This window comes from Ranitomeya variabilis, chromosome 5 (genome assembly GCF_051348905.1).
Source record: "Ranitomeya variabilis isolate aRanVar5 chromosome 5, aRanVar5.hap1, whole genome shotgun sequence".
Lineage (NCBI taxonomy): Eukaryota > Metazoa > Chordata > Amphibia > Anura > Dendrobatidae > Ranitomeya > Ranitomeya variabilis.
This window is the reverse complement of record NC_135236.1, coordinates 522726444-522747966: the sequence shown is the minus strand read 5'-3', so window position 1 is coordinate 522747966 and position 21523 is coordinate 522726444. Positions and strand designations below refer to the sequence as shown.

The 21523-nt window shown below is 42.6% G+C and overlaps 2 protein-coding genes across 3 annotated transcripts in view; both read right to left on the bottom strand.

Moving 5' to 3' along the window:
• Window positions 1-10116, bottom strand: part of NSG2 (neuronal vesicle trafficking associated 2) — a 124591-nt gene extending 114475 nt beyond the window's left edge. The window contains exons 1-2 of the mRNA XM_077265812.1: window positions 9954-10116; window positions 9515-9666 (exon numbers count right to left, since the gene is read on the bottom strand). Of these exons, the coding sequence (XP_077121927.1) occupies window positions 9515-9643 (129 nt within the window). The 5' untranslated portion in view covers window positions 9644-9666; window positions 9954-10116. The remainder of the gene's footprint in view (window positions 1-9514; window positions 9667-9953) is intronic.
• Window positions 10117-19812: 9696 nt separating this feature from the next.
• The window catches only part of LOC143773805 (uncharacterized), a 52545-nt gene continuing 50834 nt past the window's right edge, over window positions 19813-21523 (bottom strand). For both annotated transcript variants that reach the window (XM_077261150.1, XM_077261151.1), the window contains exon 4: window positions 19813-20085. In XM_077261150.1, the coding sequence (XP_077117265.1) occupies window positions 20072-20085 (14 nt within the window). In that variant the 3' untranslated portion in view covers window positions 19813-20071. The remainder of the gene's footprint in view (window positions 20086-21523) is intronic.

Here is a 21523-nt window from a genome sequence, read left to right as displayed (position 1 = left end):
CAGCCAAGCTACTGTATTTTGATTGCCTATTTTAACAACCCATACAATAATTTACTACAGTATTGGAAATTAGTGAACAGTCTAAAAATTAAAATTATGAAAAATCAACAGTGGAATACATCCAATATATAATTTATATTATACTGTAATTCAACAAATAAAATGTTAAAGGTGAAATCCAGTTAAAAATATTCTTCTGTAAACTAAGTACATATAACTTAGAAATATGTATCTGTTTTTTGTCAGGATTTCAGATATCCCTCCACGCACGTTCATTTTGTTAAATAGTGATATGAGATTAAATCAATAGTAAAAAATCCAACATAAATCATTCAATTCAGATCATTTGTAATATTCTATAAAGACTTTCTAGTCCATACTAAAATTCATACAAGAAATTAGATACAATGATCTAAGAGAGGGACATAATTTTCACTGCTCTAAGAGTCAAATAAAAACATATTTCTTCTTGAGTCTAATCAATGAAAACTGGCATAACAGTACTATGATTTTTCCAGGTTGAAGCTCAGGTAGTAGCGTTGCAATACACTGACAAGCCTGCCCAACATGGTTTCTCTTCTGTACCAGTGTTGAGATATAGCAAAGGGTGACAGAGGAAGTTACCAAGCATAGTCTAGCTTTTTGGCAGTAGAAAACTTCTCCTGGATAAAGGATACAGAAGAGTAAAAGGTCAGGAGGTACTAGAAGAAAGTGAAGAGCTGGAACAAACTAGTCCGATTTACTTTGCCCTATCTACTGTTCCAGTGCCTTGCATTCAGTACACTGTATGAAGAAATGAAAGGTTGTAGGAAGAGGAGCTCAGTACTGCTTCCTAGGTATCATGACCTGAAATTTGCTATCTCCAGGCATAGCAAGGTAAGTCCTGAAGATCAGAAACCAGACAAACTGCATTCCTGATCTTCCTCCCTATCCTCCTTTAAGGGGGTTATCCCATGAACAAAGTATATTTTAATTACTAGATCCTGAACTAAAAAGAAGCTCCACAATTGGATGTGTTAAAAAAAATTGTTCCTGTGCTGAGATAATCTTATATATGTTCCCCTGCTGTGTACGGTGTAATGGCCGTGTCTGACCCTGCAGGAACATAGTCTGATCATACCACATCTCCTGGGCAGGGGAGGACACAAAAGAGTATACAGACATTATAGCCAAGGAGTGTAGCTGATTTGTGGTGCAAAACATTTCACTGTCTGTTTTTACGTCCCTGTGAACTTATTGACCTGGGACGTATGGCTACGTCCCTGGGATTTTTGCGAGCACAAAGGCTGTGCACAGCGCACGATCGTCGCCGGATATCAGCTGATTCCGACAGCTGACACCCGGCACTCAATGCCAGTAACGGTCCTGCACCTCTCTCGGCACTTTAACCCCCTAAATGCTGCAATCGAACTTGATCAAAGCATTTAGGGAGCAAGCAGAGGGAAGACACCACCCAGAACAACCTGACTTATAAAACTGTCACACTAGTTAACCCCTTTATTGAACACCATAAAAAATATAAAACAAGGCAAAAAACAATGCTTTATCATCATACTGCCGAACAAAAAGTGGAATAAAACGCAATAAAAAAGACGAATATATAAATAAACATGGTACAGCTAAAATTGTCATCTTGTACCACAAAAAACAAGCTGTCAAACAGCTCCATCAGCAGAAAAATAAAAAAGTTAAAGCTCTCACAATAAAGCGATGCAAAAATAATTATTTTTTCTATAAAATAGCTTTTATTGTGTAAAAGTACCAAAACATAAAAATGATAAGTAAGTAAGACTGGGCTCAAATTTATCTTTGCGTTCTGTGCTGAATGCTTACACCAGGGTATCTATGTAAATCTCAGAAGATTCCCTATAATGAGGCAGATGGAGGCACTGTGGGCACTATAGGACCTGTGATCCAGCAGTGTCCGTCTTTTTAAGACTGCATAAAAGTGCCGTCGGTCACTGTTTTGTGCACTTCTGAATAGGACACAGCTGAACAGAAGCCAGACGCGTGGCAAACACCGTTTCTGATTAGCGGTAAAATCATCGCCGATGGTCAGACAGCCATGGTTTCCACTGTCAAAACACAGCGTGAGCACGCAGCAGTGATCAGAGGTATAAAGTTTTCTTCCAGTCACTGGTGTCAGCTGATGGGACTACTACTCCCATCAGTCAACTCCTACTGCCGCTAATAACAGTGACAGCAGGAGGAGCTGATGAGATTATTCATCAGCCGGCTCCTGCGCTGTAAATAAATAATTTAAAATGTAATTGATAACCAGCTAGGCAAAACTCACACCTGGGGTCTTAAAGCCACAGCTGTCAGGGTTAGCATAGCGGGTTATCAAGAGTAGAGGGGTCCCCAAGCCTGGAGGGTCGCATCTTGGCACCATCCAGGTTGAAAACTGTTTATCCCCCAGACATGGATTACGGTATGGGACCGAACAACAGACAGGTGAGTGACATTGTTTTTTTTAATGTTTGTTTTATTACAGAAGATGAGGGCTTCAATGGAATTAGGCGTTTGGTGAGTATAACTGTGTTTGCTATTTTTATTTAAATTGTATAAGTGTTTTGTTTTATTTCAAATAGAAGACTTTAATCAAACTGTGTCTTTATTTACCATATAACTATAGGATTACTAATGGATAGATGTCTTATAAAATCATCACCGTCGGTCAGAAAGCCGCGGTTCACACGCTGTCAAAAGACAGCTTGAGCTCGCAGCTGTGATTGGAAGTATAAAGTTTGCCTCTGGTCACTGATGTCAGCTGATGGGACTACTGCTCCCATCAGCCGATGCCTGCTGTCACTAATAACAGTGAAAGCAGGAGCAGCTGATTCATCAGCCTATGCCTGCTCTGTAAATAAATAATGAAAAACAAATGTTGTGCATTCCCCTGTATCTTTGATAACCAGCCATGCAAAACTCATAGCTGGGAGCTGCAATCCCCAGCTGTCTGTTTCAGCAAGGTTGGTTATCAAGAATAGAGGGGTTTCAACGCTGTTTTTTTATTTAATTTAAATCAATTTACAAAACGGCATGGGGTCTCCCACATTTTTGAGAACAAGACAAGCTAAAGCAGACAGCTGGGGGCTGGTACTCTGAGGCTGGTAAGGGGCCATGGGTTTTGCCCTCCAGCCTAAAAATAGGAGCCTGCAGCCACCCAGAAAAGGCACATATATTAGATGCGCCAATTCTGGTCCTATCCCGGGCTCTTCCCACTTGTCCTGTAGTGGTGGCAAGTGGGGTTCATATTTGTGGGGTTGATATCACCTTTGTATTGTCAAGTGACATTAAGCCCAAGGATTACTAATGGAGATGCGTCCATAAGACACCCATCCATCACTAATCCTATAGTTACATGGTAAATAAAGACACAGCCAGAGTAAAGTCTTTTATTTGAAATAAAACAAAACCTTTTTATTTTTCATTTAAAAATAACAAACACAGTTCTAGTCACCTAATGCCTAATTCCACTGAATCCCTCTTCTCCTGTAATAAAACAAAAATAAAAAACAGCAATATCCCTCATCTGTCCCATAGTGCAGAGGCGAGTTCACTGCGGTGAATTTGAACTGCGGTGAACTTGCCTCTGCAGTTCAGCCCCGCTGGAAACGCAGCCTCAGTGACCGGCAGTAACCTCGATGACGTCACCACTTGTCACTGATGCTGCACTCGCAGCAGATCATTTCCCAGTGGTTTTCAGCCTGGACGATCGCATCTTGGCATCGTACAGGTTGAAAACTATTTATCCCCCAGACATGGATTACAGCATGGGACAGAACGATGGACAGGTGACGGTTATTATTGCTTTTTTATTTTTGTTTTATTATAGAAGACGAGGGCTTCAATGGAATGGGAGTTAGGTGAGTATAACTGTGTTTGTTATTTTTTTTTTAAAAGGAAAAGTGTGTTTTGTTTCTTATAGATGTCTCTCTATTACTTGTCTGTGGGCTTGAAGTCACCGGATTATACAAAGGTGACATCATCCCCACAAATATGAACCTCACTTGCCACTGCTACAGGGCAAGTGGGAAGAGCAAGGTGCCAGAATTGACATCTGGTTGTCAAAAATGGGTGGGACCCCATGATATTTTTTTAATTACTTATTTAAAAAGTATCTCTAAAAGGGGTGAATACATATGCGCATGACAATTTTTAATTATTTGATCTTTTAGTGTAATTTATGCCTATATTTTTCTCACTTCACTTCACCAACTATTCGTACTGATGCCATCACACACAGAACTAGGGTTGAGCGAAATGGGTCGGCCATTTTCAGAAGTCGCCGACTTTTGGCAAAATCGGGTTTCATGAAACCCGACCCCTGTGTGGGGTCGGCCATGAGGTCGGCGATCTTCTGAATCTGGTATCGGAATTCCGATACCGAGTTCCGATATGTTTGCGATATCGGGAATCGGTATCGGAATCCATATTTAAGTGTAAAATAAAGAATAAAAATAAAAAATATTGATATACTCACCTCTCCGACGCAGCCCGATGTAACCGGCAGCTTCGGTACCTCAGAATGAGCGCTTGAAAGACCTTAGATGACGTCGTGGCCTGTAATTGGTCGCAATTCATTCTGAGGTACTGAAGCTACCGGTTACATCGGGCTGCGTCGGAGAGGTGAGTATATCAATATTTTTTATTTTTATTCTTTATTTTACACTTAAATATGGATCCCAGGGCCTGAAGGAGAGTTTCCTCTCCTTCAGACCCTGGGAACCATAGTATCCCATTGCACTGCATTGGGTTTCGTGTTTCGGCCGACCCCGACCTCGACTTTTTTATAGGATTGGCCGATTTCACTCGACCCGACTTTTGAGAAAGTCGGGTTTCGTGAAACCCGACCCGATCCTATAAAAATAAAAGTCGCTCAACCCTACACAGAACGTATTACAAAAATATTTAAACACAGTTGTAATGTAACAAAATAGGTAAGCAGGCAAAGGGGGTAAATACTTTAGCAATCTTCTGTAAATTCTAATATGGATAATTCCTAACTGCTATATATAAGTTACTTCTGGGAGCTGAACAGTTAGCATCATTAAATTCTTTTGTTCGGACCCGAGCTAGGCCGTAACAGAAGAGTATGGCAGTGAATCTCTCATAGTGAACACAAGCGGGCTGAGCCAAGTGTTCCTGTTTATAGGAGAAGCGGTAGAGAAAGCTGTCGGCCATAAAGTACTAATGTGTATGGGAGCTTCTGCTGGCTGGCATCTATGTAAAATTATGGTTGAGTTATACTGTAAACCTAGTCTGATAGGGGGGCAAAAAGAGTATTGAGCAGATGGTTTAATAGGTAAGTAGTATTGTCTGTTGCGTTATTTTAACAAATAAGCAGCAGTCATTATGTACAAGTCTCAAACGTTTAAATCACGATATGATTATTAATATATCACAGTCCATGAAAAAAAGATATACTGCAGCGTGTTCTTCTGCACACTGTACAATGACTGAAGCGGTGCACGTAGGGGGGCATACCACAAACCACAAGCATTGCTCCTTTTTCTAATTCTACCACTGTATCCTTTCAGTCACCTCACCTCTATAGTTTATCTTATGATTTTTTTCAATAAAAATAAAACTTGCCGTTTTTAAATGTTAGCTGTATTATTATCACTAAAATGTGCTTGTAGCAATTAAATGTAAATGGTGCAGTAGTTTGTTATAATTGCTGATGGTCAGTATAGGGTTGGGAGGTGGGTGGAAGGACTAAAGTACTTAACAGCAGTACTCAATGTCAGGCAGCAGCTGAAACAGCAAACAAGATTTTAGGGTGTATAAAAAGAGAAAGAAAATCCAGTGATCCTAACATATTGTTACATCTTTATAAATCACTCGTGAGGACACCTCTAGAATATGGGATCCAGTTTTGGACCCCACATTTTAAAAATGATATGCGAAAGTCAGTTCAAAGGCCGGCGATTCGATGATTACAAGGGATGGAAGGACTCTCCTATGTTTAACAGTTGGAAAAGACGGGGTGTTTAGCTTAGAAAAAAAAGACGTCTCAGAGGAGATCTCATTTACATGTATAAATGTGTGGCCAGTAGAAAACACTGGCAGACTTATTCCTTCCAAGGACCATACTGAGGACTAGGGGGCGCTCATTAAGGGTGGAAGAAAGGCGATTCCAGCAGCTAAATAGGAAAGGGTTCTTTACAGTTAGAGCAGTCAGAATATGGAATGCCGACCACAAGAGGTAGTAATGATATACACTAACAGCTTTTAAAAAAGGTCTGGATGATTTTCTCACAAATGTCATTGTGAGTTATAAACCATCTAGAAATAGGGAAAGGCTGAACTTGATGGACCTGTGTGTATTTTTCAACCTATTGTGAGATAGCGCTTACTGTATGTGTTGGGGGACACTCGCTTAGCAACGGGATTCAGTCACACAGGCACGTTTTTCTCACAAAACAGTCTATGCGGTTTATTATGGCATCATAAACCGGGTCATGCACAGTCCATTACACTTCATGGAACACAATAGGCACCAACAGATGACATTAAGTTGCAGCTTTAACTTAGATACTTCTTATACGGCTTTAACTCACAGTTCAGACACTACACCCGCAAGCCCCCCTTGACTAGTTCCCGGGGGTGTCCGTACGCCGTATCAATGTCTCTAGTTATATAGCACACACGACATTGGTTCGTAGTCTCTAAACACGCTGGACCTCACTTCGTCCAGTTGCCGTGGGTGACCGTACGCCGAACAGTTCAACAATGTCCATGGAACACAACAAGCACCAACAGTCTGTTCCACTGGCAGATACTTCTCTGCCATTATGATAGCCCCCTTCCCGGGTGTTACCTTTCTGGAGCTACTGCTCCACACGCTGACCTCCTGTCAGTCCTCTCTCCTCCAGGGAAACTGCCGAAAAGGGATCACCAACTTGCCTGGCAGGCACACATCAGTCAGTCCAGATCCTCAGACGGGCTGTAGCTCCCCCAATGCAGTGCCGTTGCAGACTCTGCATACACTCCTTCCCATGTGCTCTTCAGGAATCCTACTCCCAGGACTTCCAACACAGGTTGTGCTATTCAGGAAGTCCTACTCCCAGGACTTCCAACACAGGCCACTGCGTGTGCTGTTCAGGATGTCCGTCCCCACCTGGGACGGTCCAACACACAAGTCTATCAGTGCGCTTAACAGGGATCTGATCCTACTCCCAGGATCTCCCAACACATAGGTCTTCAGATCCACGGCCTCACAGTGCTCTATTCAGGGATCCAGCCCACACTCAGGACCTCCCAACACACAAGCCGTCCAGGATCTACACAGTCTCCTTTACAGAGACCACTCAGGTCCATACACAGGCACCACTGTAGACTCACACCCTGGTCACATTATGTAGTTGTAACCACTCCCATAGATGGGAGGTGTGTGTGGCTAGTTTGACCCACCCAGCTCTCAAACTAGCCCAGTAAGCCTCCCTTTACAACTATACAAACACTTGGAGACTACAGGTCCCAGAACAACAACATTACTTCAGGCTTACAGCGCAGACTCCCTCTGCCACACATATCAGCCATTTACAATCCTGCCGGTCACTGTTTCATTATCACCATTATAACCACAGATACGCCTCCATACATATCCTGAGGAGCACACACAGTGCCCCCTAGCTGCAACAGGGGTCACTGCATCACACTATGTAACCCTGTAAGTTTTCCACCAGAAGCTTATATGTACGCCTCCGTCAGAAGGAATATGGAGGGTTACGTGTTTGCCTGTGTATGACACTTATTGGGGCACTGTAGTGGGAACTTTTATGGAAGAATTGGTATCCTCACATTACTGTAGTGTCAGAACACACACATACATCCTTTGTTTATATGGCCATTTTTCATTTCTGTATCCCCTCTATACATAGTTCCTAGCAGAATACAGCAAAAACATATGTTCTGTATGTTTGTTAGGGGCCATAATGGCTATTTCACATGCTTTAATGTATTGTCCCGCCCGAGGTATAAGTAAAGGGTCATTTTTCGAGTCAAAAGTTGAACAGACACTATTCTAAACAGTGGATGCCTCAATTAAATTCACAGCCTTAGAATATTTAGAATATTTGGACTTATCCCTCTATTGAGCTTGATTGCATAATATGGTATACTATATTGATGCAGAGGAACAGCAATTTGTTGCACCCCACTATTCCCCCACATCTGCCAGTAAAAAGGAACAACTACTATAGGAGCAATGGCTCTGTTGCTAAGGACAGAATCTAACCTATTGCTCAAAATTCCATTCTCCCTGCTTTCCATTCCATATATTAATCATTTAGGCCCCAGTATGTGATGTTGGGCTACATTGCATTGAAACATGACTATACTGCACGAGGTCAGTCAGTATTGCATCAAAGTGATCTTCTGTTCTACTCACATGACACCATTTTTACTGGATAATAGATATATTAAAGCTGTAGTCCACTTTTTTATAAAAATAAATGTTAATTTTTGTAATATCAAACAACCCTTTTACTACAGTGACTATCAACTTTGACTGTAACCTTACCAACCTGCCTTTCCCTTTGTAGCAATTATTTCTTTGTTTTTTTACCTAGTTTTTTCTTTCCAAGCAATCATTTGTTGTGCTTTTTCAGTCCTGTCATCCTGGCCACAATTGTTTATACTTTTTTCAGAAAAATTCTTGCAATCACCACTAGGTGGCACTTAAGAGTTCGCTTATTATATGTGTATGTAGTATGCTTCTAGCTCCCTCTAGTGGTAGCCATAGGCAGCTTCTATTTTATCATTCAGCTGTGGGAACTCGAGTTCTGGACCAAAAAAAAAATCTTCACTTGCTATAAAGACATCAAGAAATTTCTCAGTAAATAATTTTGGAAATGCTTGGATTGAAAAAAAAAAGGTAGGAATTTACAACCAAACATTGAGGATTTACAAATCGCCAATTCATTCCACTGGATTTGGTTGTAACTACATGGTGTCAATTTTTAAATACAGGATATTTTTTTTTCTATGCAGAATGGACGATCTTAAAAAAATATTGTACTATTCTTTTGTGTGGATGAAATGGGCTGTAAATACATTAGCGTGTTTCTGTGGTTTATCAGATTAGCAATGCAACCAAATAAAGAATTGCAAAGATCTGTATACGTTATAATTGCCATCCTATAAGATATTTTTGCTCATCCATCATATATCCTTTGGGGTGTAAAGTAATTATGAGCTAGCCATTAATATATAGCATGAAATATATAGCAATTATGCTTCACCCCACAGACTTCATATAAGCCGATTGCAGTAGAATCTCCGGTAAACAAGGGCAACGATCACGCAGGTAGATGGAACCTGGGTCCCTTGTGTACTATATGTAAAGCTGACATGTCTGAGCAACACGGACATGTATGCACTGGCAATTTAATGGCACCTACGTAGAGGAGGCAATGCAGTTGACAGATTGATGGGATTTACAGCTATTCCAGATATAAAGGAAGGTCTAGACCTTAAATATGAGAACATCCATTCATAACATTACCTTCTCAGGGGCAGAGAACTGCAGATGATTTACATCCAAGGGTGTGATCAGAGGCACTGTCTGAAATCCATCTTCACCAGAGGGATCCTTACTGGTTTTGTCACTCAGATTACTCCCCAGCTTCACCATTCTTTATTCCTCTGCTTTCAGACCTGGTGAATGAGGAGATGAATAGAAAACAACATACCTGTGAAATAAATGGAGCCAGGCAGAGCAGATCACAGACCTAAAAGGATACTAAGACCATGTTATGCATCGTGCCTTACGGGAATAGTCAGAGCCTATATGTTGTACCAGAAATCAGCAGATGGATGTACATGTATGTGTATCTGCCTATGTGTATGTGCAGGCATTCTATCACTGTGCAGCCAGGGAGTGTCTCTGGGTACAAAGCTGGCTAACAATGACATGCTGGTTAATAGTAGGTACCAATACTCACAGTTAAACGCCTTTCTTCTATAGCTAAGGCCAGGCTTGACGAGGAAGGAGCAGTGAGCCCTGTCTGTGGTGCTGATGCAGACAATGCTCCTAGAACGGTGGCTTCTATAAGCTTCTAGAGGGGAATAAGGCGCCTATTGCACTACATGCTTCCTGCGGCACTCAGACTGGAGCTGCTGCACTATTCACTTATAGACTGGCACCATCTGCTGTTTCAAAATAAGAACTGCAAGAGTTTATTTAAACCACTACATACACAAAACCGCTGAACCAGCAACGCCCCCTAGAGGGAAAACAAGAGCATTAATTATTTGTATTTCTTTTGTTTTTTTTCTAGTAAGTGTTATTGAGGGATAACAAGTATAAATAACGACTAAGGAACACAGAATAAAGTTTTTGGACCTGTATATTGAGTAAAGGGTAAGAAATATGCGTAATGATTCCTTGGAGATGTAATTAATATCTGTACAGAGGCATTGCGGACTTCAGAGAAGAAAGGCAACATAGACCAACCATATCACCTATCCTAGTTGCAGTCGCAATCTCGTATGCACTTTTCATACATCCTAGTATTGTATTGCCATATTACCGTATGTAATTATACTAATTTAACCCCTTCACCCCCAAGGGTGGTTTGCACGTTAATGACCGGGCCAATTTTTACAATTCTGACCACTGTCCCTTTATGAGGTTATAACTCTGGAACGCTTCAACGGATCTTGGCGATTCTGACATTGTTTTCTCGTGACATATTGTACTTCATGATAGTGGTAAAATTTCTTCGATATAACTTGCGTTTATTTGTGAAAAAAACGAATATTTGGCGAAAATTTAGAAAATTTCGCAATTTTCCAACTTTGAATTTTTATGCCCTTAAATCACAGACATATGTCACGCAAAATACTTAAGAAGTAACATTTCCCACATGTCTACTTTACATCAGCACAATTTTGGAACCAAAATTTTTTTTTGTGACGGAGTTATAAGGGTTAAAAGTTGAACAGCAATTTCTCATTTTTACAACACCATTTTTTTTAGGGACCACATCTCATTTGAAGTCATTTTGAGGGGTCTATATGATAGAAAATACCCAAGTGTGACACCATTCTAAAAACTGCACCCCTCAAGGTACTCAAAACCACTTTCAAGAAGTTTATTAACCCTTTAGGTGTTTCACAGGAATTTTTGGAATGTTTAAATAAAAATGAACATTTAACTTTTTTCACACAAAATTTATTTCAGCTCCAATTTGTTTTATTTTACCAAGGGTAACAGGAGAAAATAGACCCCAAAATTTGTTGTACAATTTGTCCTGAGTACGCTGATACCCCATATGTGGGGGTAAACCAATGTTTGGGGCATGGCAGAGCTCGGAAGGAAAGGAGCGCCATTTGACTTTTCAATGCAAAATTGACTGGAATTGAGATGGGACGCCATGTTGCATTTGGAGAGCCCCTGATGTGCCTAAACATTGAAATCCCCCACAAGTGACACCATTTTGGAAAGTAGACCCCCTAAGGATCTTATCTAGATGTGTGGTGAGCACTTTGACCCAACAAGTGCTTCACAGAAGTTTATAATGCAGAGCCGTAAAAATAAAAAAATCATATTTTTTCACAAAAATGATCTTTTCGCCCCCAATTTTTTATTTTCCCAAGGGTAAGAGAAGAAATTGGACCCCAAAAATTGTTGTGCAATTTGTCCTGAGTACGCTGATACCCCATATGTGGGTGTAAACCATTGTTTGGGTGCAGGGCAGAGCTCGGAAGGGAAGGAGCGCCATTTGACTTTTCAATGCAAAATTGACTGGAATTGAGATGGGACGCCATGTTGCATTTGGAGAGCCCCTGATGTGCCTAAACATTGAAACCCCCCACAAGTGACACCATTTTGGAAAGTAGACCCCTTAAGGAACTTATCTAGATGTGTGTTGAGCACTTTGACCCAACAAGTGCTTCACAGAAGTTTATAATGCAGAGCCGTAAAAGTAAAAAATCATATTTTTTCACAAAAATGATCTTTTCGCCCCCAATTTTTTATTTTCCCAAGGGTAAGAGAAGAAATTGGACCCCAAAAATTGTTGTGCAATTTGTCCTGAGTACGCTGATACCCCATATGTGGGTGTAAACCATTGTTTGGGCGCAGGGCAGAGCTCAGAAGGGAAGGAGCGCCATTTCACTTTTCAATGCAAAATTGACTGGAATTGAGATGGGACGCCATGTTGCGTTTGGAGAGCCCCTGATGTGCCTAAACATTGAAACCCCCCACAAGTGACACCATTTTGGAAAGTAGACCCCTTAAGGAACTTATCTAGATGTGTGTTGAGCACTTTGACCCAACAAGTGCTTCACAGAAGTTTATAATGCAGAGCCGTAAAAATAAAAAATCATATTTTTTCACAAAAATGATCTTTTCGCCCCCATTTTTTTATTTCCCCAAGGGTAAGAGAAGAAATTAGACCACAAAAGTTGTTGTGCAATTTGTCCTGAGTACGACGATACCCCATATGTGGGGGTAAACCACTGTTTGGGCGCATAGCAGAGCTCTGAAGGGAAGGAGCGCTATTTTACTTTTCAATGCAAAATTGACTGGAATTAAGATGGGATGCCATGTTGCGTTTGGAGAGCCCCTGATGTGCCTAAACATTAAAAACCCCCACAAGTGACACCATTTTGGAAAGTAGACCCCCTAAGGAACTTATCTAGATGTGTTTTGAGAGCTTTGAACCCCCAAGTGTTTCACTACAGTTTATAACGCAGAGTCGTGAAAATAAAAATTCTTTTTTTTTTTCACAAAAATGATTTTTTAGCCCCCAGTTTTGTATTTTCAGAAGGGTATCAGGATAAATTGGACCCCAAAAGTTGTTGTCCAATTTGTCCTGAGTACGCTGATACTCCATATGTGGGGGGGAACCACTGTTTGGGCGCATGACAGAGCTCGGAAGGGAAGGAGCGCCATTTGGAATGCAGACTTAAATGGATTGGTCTGCAGGCGTCACATTGCATTTGCAGAGCCCCTGATGTACCCAAACAGTACAAACCCCCACAAGTGACCCCATATCGGAAACTAGACCCCCCAAGGAACTTATCTAGATGTGTTGTGAGAACTTTGAACCCCCAAGTGTTTCACTACAGTTTATAACGCAGAGCCGTGAAAATAAAAAATCTTTTTTTTCCCACAAAACTTATTTTTTGGCCCCCAGTTTTGTATTTTCCCAAGGGTAGCAGGAGAAATTGGACCCCAAAAGATGATGTCCAATTTGTCCTGAGTACGCTGATACCCCATATGTTGGGGTAAACCCCTGTTTGGGCACACGGGAGAGCTCTGAAGGGAAGGAGCACTGTTTTCCTTTTTCAACGCAGAATTGGCTGGAATTCAGATCGGATGCCATGTCCCGTTTGGAGAGCCCCTGATGTGCCTAAGCAGTGGAAACCCCCCAATTATAACTGAAACCCTAATCCAAACACACCCCTTACCCTAATCCCAACAGTAACCCTAACCACTCCTCTAACCCAGACACACCCAACCCTATTCCCAACCGTAAATGTAATCCAAACCCTAACCCTATCTTTAGCCCCAACCCTAACTGTAGCCCCAACCCTAGCCCCAACCCTAACCCTAGCAATAACCCTAGCCCTATCACTAGCCCTAACACTAGCCGTAACACTAGCCCTAACACTAGCCGTAACACTAGCCCTAACCCTAGCCCTAACCCTAGCCCCAACTCTAGCCCTAACCCTAACCCTAGCCCCAACCCTAGCCCTAACCCTAGCCCCAACTCTAGCCCTAGCCCTAACCCTAGCCCCAACCCTAGCCCCAACCCTAGCCCTAACCCTAACCCTAGTCCTAACCCTTGCCCTAACCCTAGCCCTAACTCTAGTCCTAACTCTAGCCCTAACCCTAACCCTAATGGGAAAATGGAAATACATACATTTTTTAATTTTTTTATTTTTCCCAAACTAAGGGGGTGATGAAGGGGGGTTTGATTTACTTTTATAGCGTTTTTTTTGCGGATTTTTATGATTGGCAGCCGTCACACACTGAAAGACGCTTTTCATTGCAAAAAATATTTTTTGCGTTACCACATTTTGAGAGCTGTAATTTTTCCATATTTGAGTCCACAGAGTCATGTGAGATCTTGTTTTTTGCGGGACGAGTTGACGTTTTTATTGGTAACATTTTTGGACACGTGGCATTTTTTGATCGCTTTTTATTCCGATTTTTGTGAGGCAGAGTGATCAAAAACCAGCTATTCATTAATTTCTTTTGGGGGAGGCGTTTATACCGTTCCGCGTTTGGTAAAATTGATAAAGCAGTTTTATTCGTCAAGTCAGTACGATTACAGCGATATCTCATTTATATCATTTTTTTTATGTTTTGGCGCTTTTATACGATAAAAACTATTTTATAGAAAAAATAATTATTTTGGTATCGCTTTATTCTCAGGACTATAACTTTTTTATTTTTTTGCTGATGATGCTGTATTGTGGCTCGTTTTTTGCGGGACAAGATGACGTTTTCAGCGGTACCATGGTTATTTATATGTGTCTTTTTGATCGCGTGTTATTCCACTTTTTGTTCGGCGGTATGATAATAAAGCGTTGTTTTTTGCCTCGTTTTTTTTTTTTTTCTTACGGTGTTTACTGAAGGGGTTAACTAGTGGGGCAGTATTATAGGTTGGGTCGTTACGGACGCGGCGATACTAAATATGTGTACTTTTATTGTTTTTTTTATTTTATTTAGCTAAAGAAATGTATTTATGGGAATAATATTTTTATTTTTTTTCTTTATTTAGGATATTTTTTTTATTTTTTTTTTACACACATGTGGGGATTTTTTTTTTTACTTTTTTACTTTGTCCCAAGGGGGGACATTACAGATCATTGATCTGACAGTGTGCACAGCACTCTGTCAGATCGACGATCTGCTGTGCAGGGCTGCAGGCTTACCAGCGCCTGCTCTGAGCAGGCACTCGGTAAGCCACCTCCCTCCCTGCAGGACCCGGATGCCGCGGCCATCTTGGATCCGGGACCTGCGGCGAGGAGGGAGGTAGGAGACCCTCGGAGCAACGCGATCACATCGCGTTGCTCCGGGGGTCTCAGGGAAGCCCGCAGGGAGCCCCCTCCCTGCGCGATGCTTCCCTATACCGCCGGTACACCGCGATCATGTTTGATCGCGGTGTGCCGGGGGTTAATGTGCCGGGGGCGGTCCGTAACCGCTCCTGGCACATAGTGCCGGATGTCAGCTGCGATATGCTATCGTACTATCCCGTCGGTGGTCATACGGGCCCACCCCACCTTGACGGGATAGTACGTCTGATGTCAGGAAGGGGTTAATATATTTGCACTTCATGCCTTATCCTAGAAACTGTAGCATTTCTTACTGGCAATGGGATGTGTGAGTTTTCTCCCTGGGTTACATAGGGGTTTTCACTTTAAAGGAATTTGTCACATTTGGCGTATCTAAACTATTAACCCCTTTATGACCTATGACGTATAGGTACGTCATAGGGTGCCCCCCACCCCCCTTTGATGTGGGCTCTGGCAACTGAGCCCGCATCTTTCTGGCACGTCAGCTGATTTGATCAGCTGTCATATACCCTTAACAGCTGTGGGTGGAATAACGATCCACCCGCCGCTGTTAACATGTTAAATACCGCTGTCAATTTCTGACAGCGGCATTTAACATGGACGCGCTGGAATCGAGTCACTAACCCCGCCCATGGGTGGGCATGGCAATCGTGGGTATGCAGGAGACCCCCGTCCTTGACATTGAGGCTCTCCACGCACATCTACTGGGGCACTCCTGTGCTACCCTATACACCATGTCACCAGGTACTGCTGCCATTTATTAGTATGGCATGCTTTGGGCTTCATATATCTTTTTATATTGATCGACATGAGGATTTCAGCTCTGTCGATTGTATGAGCACCTGTCTTACATTCTGTGCTCCTTCATTTTCCTTCAACCACTGCCATGATTGATATGTGCAATAGATGTACCATATAAAATCCTTTTTGCACTTGATATAAACACTGCCCATCTTCTGACCTACAGATTGGTTGTTACTTAGGCAAACTGCATTATTGCTATAGAATTATTGATATTGGTGTTTTATGTAAATGGCCAGTCATTTATATTTATTGTACTTTTTCATCAGCACCCCAGGATCTCATATTGTGGCTATACTGTGGTCACGCTGGACATTTCCTTAAGGACTGCGCAACATGCTCGTAAGCAAGCAAGTCTATGGGAAACACATAAGTCTGAGTGATTGTCGAAGAGGTCACCCCGACAGCCAGGTACCCTTTTACACCTCAGACAAAATAGTGTTAAACATAGAAATACTTTTTAAGAACCAATGGTTATCTGCATTAGCTTTCATTGACTATGGATAAAGCGCAGAGAATGAGAAAAGCAGCACTCACCGAATCCTTAGTTTTAAAGGTCCTTTATTATTATTATTATTATTTATTGTTATAGCGCCATTTATTCCATGGCGCTTTACAAGTGAGGAGGGGTATACATAATAAAAACAAGTACAATAATCTTGAACAATACAAGTCATAACTGGTACAGGAGGAGTGAGGACCCTGCCCGCGAGGGCTCACAATCTACAAGGGATGGGTGAGAATACAGTAGGTGAGGATAGAGCTATTCCATTATTATTCCATTATATGTGGATGGTTGTCTCCAGGTTCTCAATTGTTGGAACAGATTTAAAGATGTTTTGTTGCAGCTCAGCAGGAGGACTGATCTTCATATTTACCTCTTGCCGAGTTCGTCTTTAGCAGTCGGATCAATCAGTCCACTGAAACTTGCCTTTTTTGCAATTATGGTTTTCATCCTCATTTTGGTGAATTTTCTAGGATGAGTTCTGGGTGTCCTGGAGCAGAGGTAGCCATAGAGAAACTTGGGGATGTCTGGAGGGAGGTTCAAAAGAATATTGGGGTGGCTCAACTTCGTCTAAAATGAGAGTCCAACAGGAAACGATTAGCAGGTCCCATCTTCAAGTCTTTCCGTGTCCACAGAACTTGACCCTTCTGTGTTGTCCGTCTCCCCCCCCCCCCCCCCCCCCGTCTCCTACAGTTCCGGTCAATGGAGATTTAGAACACGAGGTGCAGAGGATCGTGGATTCTCGGAAGGTCTGAAATATCCTCCAGTACCTTGTTCATTGGAGAGGATAAGAAACCAAGGAGAAATCCTGGGTTCCGACTCTTTCTGTGAGGCCAATCATTTGGTCAGGACCTTTCATATCAGGCTTCCTTTGAAGCCTGGGTGTACGGTAGCCCCCCCTTGAAGAGGGGGTAATTTCACGATTCCTCCCCTCAGCGTGTTATGGGCACAGTGAGTGATAGCTCAGTCATCCAATCGGGTGAAGGAGCTGTCAATGTCTTGATAGACAGCTCAGTCATCCAATCGGGTGAGGGAGCTGTCAGTGTCTTGATAGACAGCTCAGTCGTCCAATTTGATGCAGGGATGTGCTGAGCTGTTGGTACTTTGATTGAATCAGAGACTGGGAGATGTTGGGCTTCTTGGAGATACTCCCCATTTCTAATTATAGTGCTTTGGCACAAAGCACTATATTGTTATTCCATCGTGGTAAACTTCTTCTTATTATTATTCAGTCCGCAGTTAATGGGGCCCGAACCGCTTCACTCACAGACTCCAGTGAGGTGTCATTTCGAAGCCAGCGTCCCCAAGAGGTGTGCTAAGTATTTTTCGTGTTGATCGGATTTGTAGTTTTGGCGCAATTTGCGTTTGAAAAAAGTGTTTCAATGCATTTCAATAGGGAAATTTCCCCATACGTTTATAATGGGCCTGATTTCTGAGGCAATTTCTAAAAATAACTTCCAACTGCCACCTGGCTGATTAGCTCATTGATATGCGCAGTCAGACACAGTTACTATGCCAACGCCTACGAACTGTACCAAGACACAGTTTTGTCAGATAATATCAGCTCTTAAAGTGACAGCACAATTCCAAAGCACTCTCTGTAGTCTTATTATTATTACTAGATGGTGGCCCGATTCTAACTCATCAGGTATTCTAGAATATGCATGTCCACGTAGTATATTGCACAGCCGCACAGCATACAGCGCAGAGCCGCGCAGCATACAGCGCGGAGCCGCGCAGCATACAGCGCGGAGCCGCGCAGCATACAGCGCAGAGCCGCGCTACAGCGCAGAGCCGCGCAGCATACAGCGCAGAGCCGCGCAGCATACAGCGCAGAGCCGCGTAGCATACAGCGCAGAGCCGCGCAGCATACAGCGCAGAGCCACGCAGTATACAGCGCAGAGCCACGCAGTATACAGCGCAGAGCCACGTAGTTATACTGCCCAGTCACGTAGTATATTGTCCAGTCACATAGTATACTGCATATCCCTGTTAAAAAAAAAAGAATTAAAATAAAAAATAGTTACATACTCACCTCCTGGAGCGGCCGGTACCTGATGCTTGTTGCACCTCCTAGAGCGGCCGGTACACGATGCTTGTTGCACCTCCTGGAGCGGCCGGTACCCGATGTTTGTTGCTCGCTCTGGTCCCAAGAGTGCATTGCGGTCTCACGAGATGATGATGTAGCGGTGTCGTGAGACCACACGTCATCATCTCGCGAGACCGCAATGCATGCAGCGTTGACCGGGGCGTCGCGAGGAGCGGGAAAAGCCGGTTCCTGATCCGGAGGGTCCACCGGAGGATGAGTATGTAACTATTTTTTATTTTTTTTATTATTTTTAACATTAGATATTTTTACTATTCATGCTGCATAAGCAGCATCAATAGTAAAAAGGTGGTCACACAGGGTTAATAGCAGCGTTAACTGAGTGCGTTACACCGCGGTCAACGCTGCCATTAACCCTGTGTGAGCGCTGACCGGGGGGGGAGTATGCGGGCGCCGGGCAGTGAGTGCGGGGAGTAAGGAGCGGCCATTTTCTTCCGTACTGTGCGCGTCGCTGATTGGTCGCGGCAGCTATGACAGGCAGCTGCCGAGACCAATCAGCGAACGAATAACGGTGACAGAAAGACGGAAGTGCCCTTAGGCAATTATATAGTAGATTACCCCGCTCACCAATTCGAACCCCAAGTGGCCCCACCCACCAAATCGGACCCCGAGTGGCCCCACCCACAAAATCGGACCCTGAGGTGCCCAGCCCACCAAATCGGTCCCTGAGGTGCCCCGCCCACCGAATCGGACCCAGAGTGACCCCGCCCACCGAATCGGACCCAGAGTGACCGCGCCCACAAAATCAGACCCAGATTGACCCAACCCACCAAATCAGACCGCCTGAGGGGCACCCAAGTGTGATAGTCTTGCAGGGGCAGCCCGTGCACCATTCCAAAGCACTATCTGTAGTTCCTTCAGGAAATACCCATCTAGTTAATTCCTTGCTATTTGCTATTTAGCTGAGCTCTTAGCCAAGATCTCTGCCAATAGTAGCATTCGCTCAGTGGTGCTGTTTGCCTAGTATTCTGTGCTCTGTTAATTGATCTATTGCTGCCTGACTTTGGACCTAGTTCTGACCATCTGCTTGCCCAACCCCTTTGCTGATCCATTGCTCTCCTGGCATTCTGACTTTGCCTATGTATTTTCCCTTTTGCATAAGTGCTCTCTTGGTATCTGACCCCAAAATATTTGACTATCCTGTCACACTGTTTGTCCGTGAACAGTGACTAGCGTTCCATATGGCTGATCTGCAATACCAATACAAGAGTAAAAAACAAACTTCTGAACATCCACACCTGCTATCAGTTATGACATGTTACTAAGAAATGTATCTATAGCCAAGAGGTTAATTTGCACATTGACCATCCTAGGATGGTACAGAAATTGAAAACATAGAAACAGAGAAAACTAAATTGAATTAAAGTTTAATGAAAATCCATTAAAACCAACAATATCTAGTTTTACTGCTTTATATAAATTAGAATAACGAACAACATGGTGATCATAACCATAATAAAGATGTCTAATATGTATGTTAAACACAAAGATGATATAACTGATATTTAGTGTGTCACTGAGGGTTGATCTTTTATTTTCACAGTTGACCTAGAGTCCAAATTGCCAATATTCATAAGAAGCACATCTCGCACTGCTTTATCTTCCACTGCTAACCATCAGCGGCTTCTTGCTGCAATAGAAATGAAAATATTTTTTTTTGTATACTTCCATACATCCTACAAACCACCATAAAACTACATGAAGAGTAAAGCAATGCAGGTTTGACATATCTTGTCACAACAGGTGTTACGTGTTTATGAATTGCTATAGCTCGAATTCATCTTAGGTTGGAAAACAAAGAAAAAAAACATAAATTAAGTGAAGGAAATATTGTACAGAAGCAGATAATAACACAAATCTGACGGCATTCTTTTACTGTTCAATATGTTGTAGACGTTTCACATTAATTAATAAAGCTAGACTAACATACAATAATTGTCTAAGGCCAGGTTCATATTGCATTGGTGAAGTCCGTTCAACGCATGCGTTAAAAGGACTGCGCAAAGCTAGTGCCTTTTCCAAGATCGCGTTATGCGATCGCGATAGCGCAGATGCTCCATCTGCGCTAGCGGTGACGGACCGGAAAACGCTGCAGACCGCGTCCGAGGGTCCGTCACAGAATGACGGCACTTCGCTATCGCATGCCGATTATGACATGCGTTAGAGATGAGCTACATAATGGCAGTCAATGGGTTCGCTGAAGCATCCGTTACATTGAGTTAGTGCCGCTGTGTAAAGGATGCCGTCAGTGCATTGCCATTAACGCAATATGAACCTGGTCTAATCATCCAGCAGCATTGGGACTGTTGAAATATAGTTCATCAGAAGTGGCCCGCAATGCTATTCATACGTCCCCCAATCATTTAAACATAGAAATACTTGTCTGTTTATGGCTGCTCACATGTCAAAGAGAAGAGCAGCACAGAAAGAAGGAAAGGAGATAGACGTGGGCGTTTATGTATGTGGTTCCAACCATTGCAGTTTGAGAGTGGTGAAATGTTAAGCTAAGGGGTGCTGAATAGGGAAAAAAGAGAACCCCCATACTATGCCATAAATGTTTCAGATGGTGATATCCCTATAGCTTTTAATACAGCCTGTGTTTCTATACCAGAAGTATGCACTACACTCCCTGACAGAAGTTATGTCGCTTATCCATGCTATGTAAATAAAAGCTTATAACCTGACGTTAAATTCATCCATTGGTTGTATGAATTATTCTTTTGAAAGCTGAAACCCTCCGAAATGTGGTTTAGGTTAAGAAAATATATTGGCATCAATGCAGAAATATCGATCAGTTAATGGACACAGAATGGTCAGATTTTGGCAAGACAAAAGTTTTGTCGCCTGGTCATATAATGCACCCGATCCTAGTTTACACCCTCACCTGTGCTCAGTAAATGATCGGTTAAATAGTGTGTGTGTATAAAAAGAAACCCAGCACCCCAGACCTTCACTTGAACTGCAACTTGAGCTCTGACGACATGCCAAAAATCCACCCTGCGACCAAAGCCTGGATTATCAAGAGGCTGAAGACCAAATCCACTGCAGAGGTGGCTGACACCTTTAAT